The sequence below is a fragment of the Echinops telfairi genome, unplaced genomic scaffold (assembly GCF_000313985.2).
Source record: "Echinops telfairi isolate 266 unplaced genomic scaffold, ASM31398v2 ScPeMD7_5;HRSCAF=22, whole genome shotgun sequence".
Lineage (NCBI taxonomy): Eukaryota > Metazoa > Chordata > Mammalia > Afrosoricida > Tenrecidae > Echinops > Echinops telfairi.
Window position 1 is genome coordinate 43,534,857 of NW_022103901.1, and position 2,716 is coordinate 43,537,572.

The 2,716-nt window shown below is 41.0% G+C and overlaps 1 protein-coding gene across 1 annotated transcript in view; it reads right to left on the minus strand.

The window, feature by feature from the left end:
- PARN (poly(A)-specific ribonuclease) overlaps positions 1–2,716 on the minus strand; it is a 149,933-nt gene that overhangs the window by 49,704 nt on the left and 97,513 nt on the right. The window contains exon 19 of the mRNA XM_045284296.1: positions 1,071–1,157. Coding sequence (XP_045140231.1) covers positions 1,071–1,157 — 87 coding nt within the window. The remainder of the gene's footprint in view (positions 1–1,070; positions 1,158–2,716) is intronic.

Consider the following 2,716-nt stretch of genomic DNA (forward strand, 5'->3'; position numbering starts at 1 on the left):
CATCTTTTATAAACGCTTCAAATATTTTCAAAATAGCTGCATACTAGTGCCACACACTTTGGACATGTTATCAAGATACACTAGTGCTGCTAAAGCAGAAGGACATTTAAAAAAGGGAGATCCCCGACACGAGGGAATGACACAGTGAGGGCAGCAGTGGGCTCAAACACAGTCACAAGTGGGGGGATGGCACGGGCCTGGGCAGTGTCTTGTTCGGTTGGACATAGGTCCCTGGGAGTCAGAAGCAACTCAAGGCACTAACAGCAGCAGTCCATCGAGGACATGCACACACATGAAGCATCCACATTGAAAATGAAGACTTCTTACTGCTTTCACTTTTATCTAATAAAATTCAAAGAGCAGAGTTTAGAGACTTTATAATTAAAGGTTCATAATCAGAAGGGTCTTTCTAAAGACTAACCACTTTGACCTAATCTCCTGACCTGCTAAAAGGGAGAGAGAAGACTTGCCCCATCTCACATGTATTACAAACCTTGGTATGCTAAATACCTGTGCTTGCTTGGTTTCATTATCTAATATCCAACAAAGCCTAACTTATAAAACGTTTTCCCTGAATTTAAGCTTAAAACTATTTATCATTGGCCAACACCTACTTTCCAGTGTTAGTTAGTAGTAAAATCAGTAAGAGTAATTGTATCTTAATTTACATGGCTAGTAACCCTCTCGGCTGCTAACCACCAATTTCCATGGCTTACTAGCAGCCTATGGTCAGCCGCCATTAAAAATTCCTCAGATTTTATAGTACAAATACACCCTCTGCCAACAATATGCCCTCTGTCAATTCAAATACATAATGACCTTAAGTGTTTTTTGAGACGGAATCTTAACAGAAGCAGAGAGCTTTATCTTTCACCCAAAGAATAGCCGGTGGGTTGGAGCTACCAACCTTGCAGTTAGCAGCCTAACCCACAACATCACCAGGGCTCATTACCATAAAGATAACTAAACAGTCAAACAAAAATTCTGTGACTGAGAGTAAAATCTTACATTTATCTTTGACCACCAAGGCTAAAGAAAGCCGAACCTTAGTTTATTTCTGATTTACTTACCAAAGGCACTGAAAAGCTGGTAAAGGTCGCTGGTTTTCCATTCTTTGGGGAATGTCACATGGAGAACATGATCACGCTTGGGTTGCACTGTAAGACAAATGTTTGAGGAAAAGCTTATCACGCTTGCCCTCATGAAGAGGTAACTGCAGATATGGGTGCGAGAACAAGTGTGGTAAAGAACCTAGATGGTGTCTGCTCTTAGAATAATGTCCTAGGTCTTACAGACTTGTCTTCAAACTAGCAGCTACGTGAGGCATCAACTAAGTCCACATGGAAGAAGCACACAAGCCTGTGAGATCCCCAAGATTGCAAATAATAAAATCCAAATCCAAAGGAGAGAATGGTATCAAGAGCTTAAATTATGATCACCTGGTTTGCACAAGCGAATGGATGACATTGGAAGCCCAAAATCCATTTGCAGGGTCCACACGTGGAATAAGGCTCGTGAATCCCCGGACCATAAACGAGAGATGTGAATAGCCTTGCTATCAGACAGCATTGTAAAGCTGATTATGGCAGATGTAGTTAGATTACAAAAGAGAGATCACCCTTTTAACCCATTTTTAAATTATTTCAGTGTTTAAATTTTTCTGTTTTCTTTTTGATTGAGTTTTTTCTGTGTTTTATATAGTTGTTGTTGGGAAGTTTTTTGTTTGTTTGCTTACTTGGTGCTTCCTGTTTGTGTTTTGTATGATTTTTAGTATATGAAATCCAGGATAGGTAAATCTATAGAGACAGTAATTGGATTGATAATTGTCTAGCACCATGGCAGGGGTGGATAAGGGAATTAAGGAAGCTGACAACAATGAGTATGAGAAGACAATGTTCAGAAACTGATTACAGTAATGATAGCACAAATTTTCTTAATATAATTTAATGATTAAATTGTATGCTATGTGAAGTACATGTCAATAAAACTTTTTTGTAAGTTTATCACTGAAAATGGATGTGGATTGAAATGCATCCCCTCAAAAAGATGTATATTCAAGTCCTAGGTACCACTAGTGGGTCATTTTTGCTGTCAACAGTCACACTGCGAAAGCGAACATCTTTGACAGAGATGTTCTTGACATTGAAGCCTCCATTGTCCCTGGGCAAAGCTTCACTCAAAGCTTCATGGTGCATTCCAACAGATTTCACTTCCGTGGGGACAGTGACTGGAGCAAAGGTGACCACCAGGCCAGGTTCCAGAACCCTGGTTTCGATCTGTCCACAGGACAATGCCAATACCACCGATTTGTAGACATCTTAGAGAGGCAGGCACAGGGGCTTGTCAGGTAGGTGAGTTGGTGGCAGGGTGCAATTCAGAGCTTCAAGTGTGTGGGTCCACTGGCCATGCCATCTTTGCGGGTAACCTACCACCCCTCAAGGCGTATTAGCCCTTGGTCTCTGCATGTTGTCACCATTCCAACCAGAAATTGGCACAAATGCTATGGTTTCAGGGTTCTGGCCAATTTTCTTAATGTAAGTACTTGTTTCCTTAATAATTTCTTCTTAGCTCTTCTGGCTGTAGGATGGCTCAAAGGAATCCATTTTGTTAACACCAACAATTAGCTGTTTCGCACCCGGTATGTAAGCCAAAAGTTTGTAGCCCATTCCTGGAGATACCGGCTTTAGATTCACCAACACCAGCAGAAACAATGAGG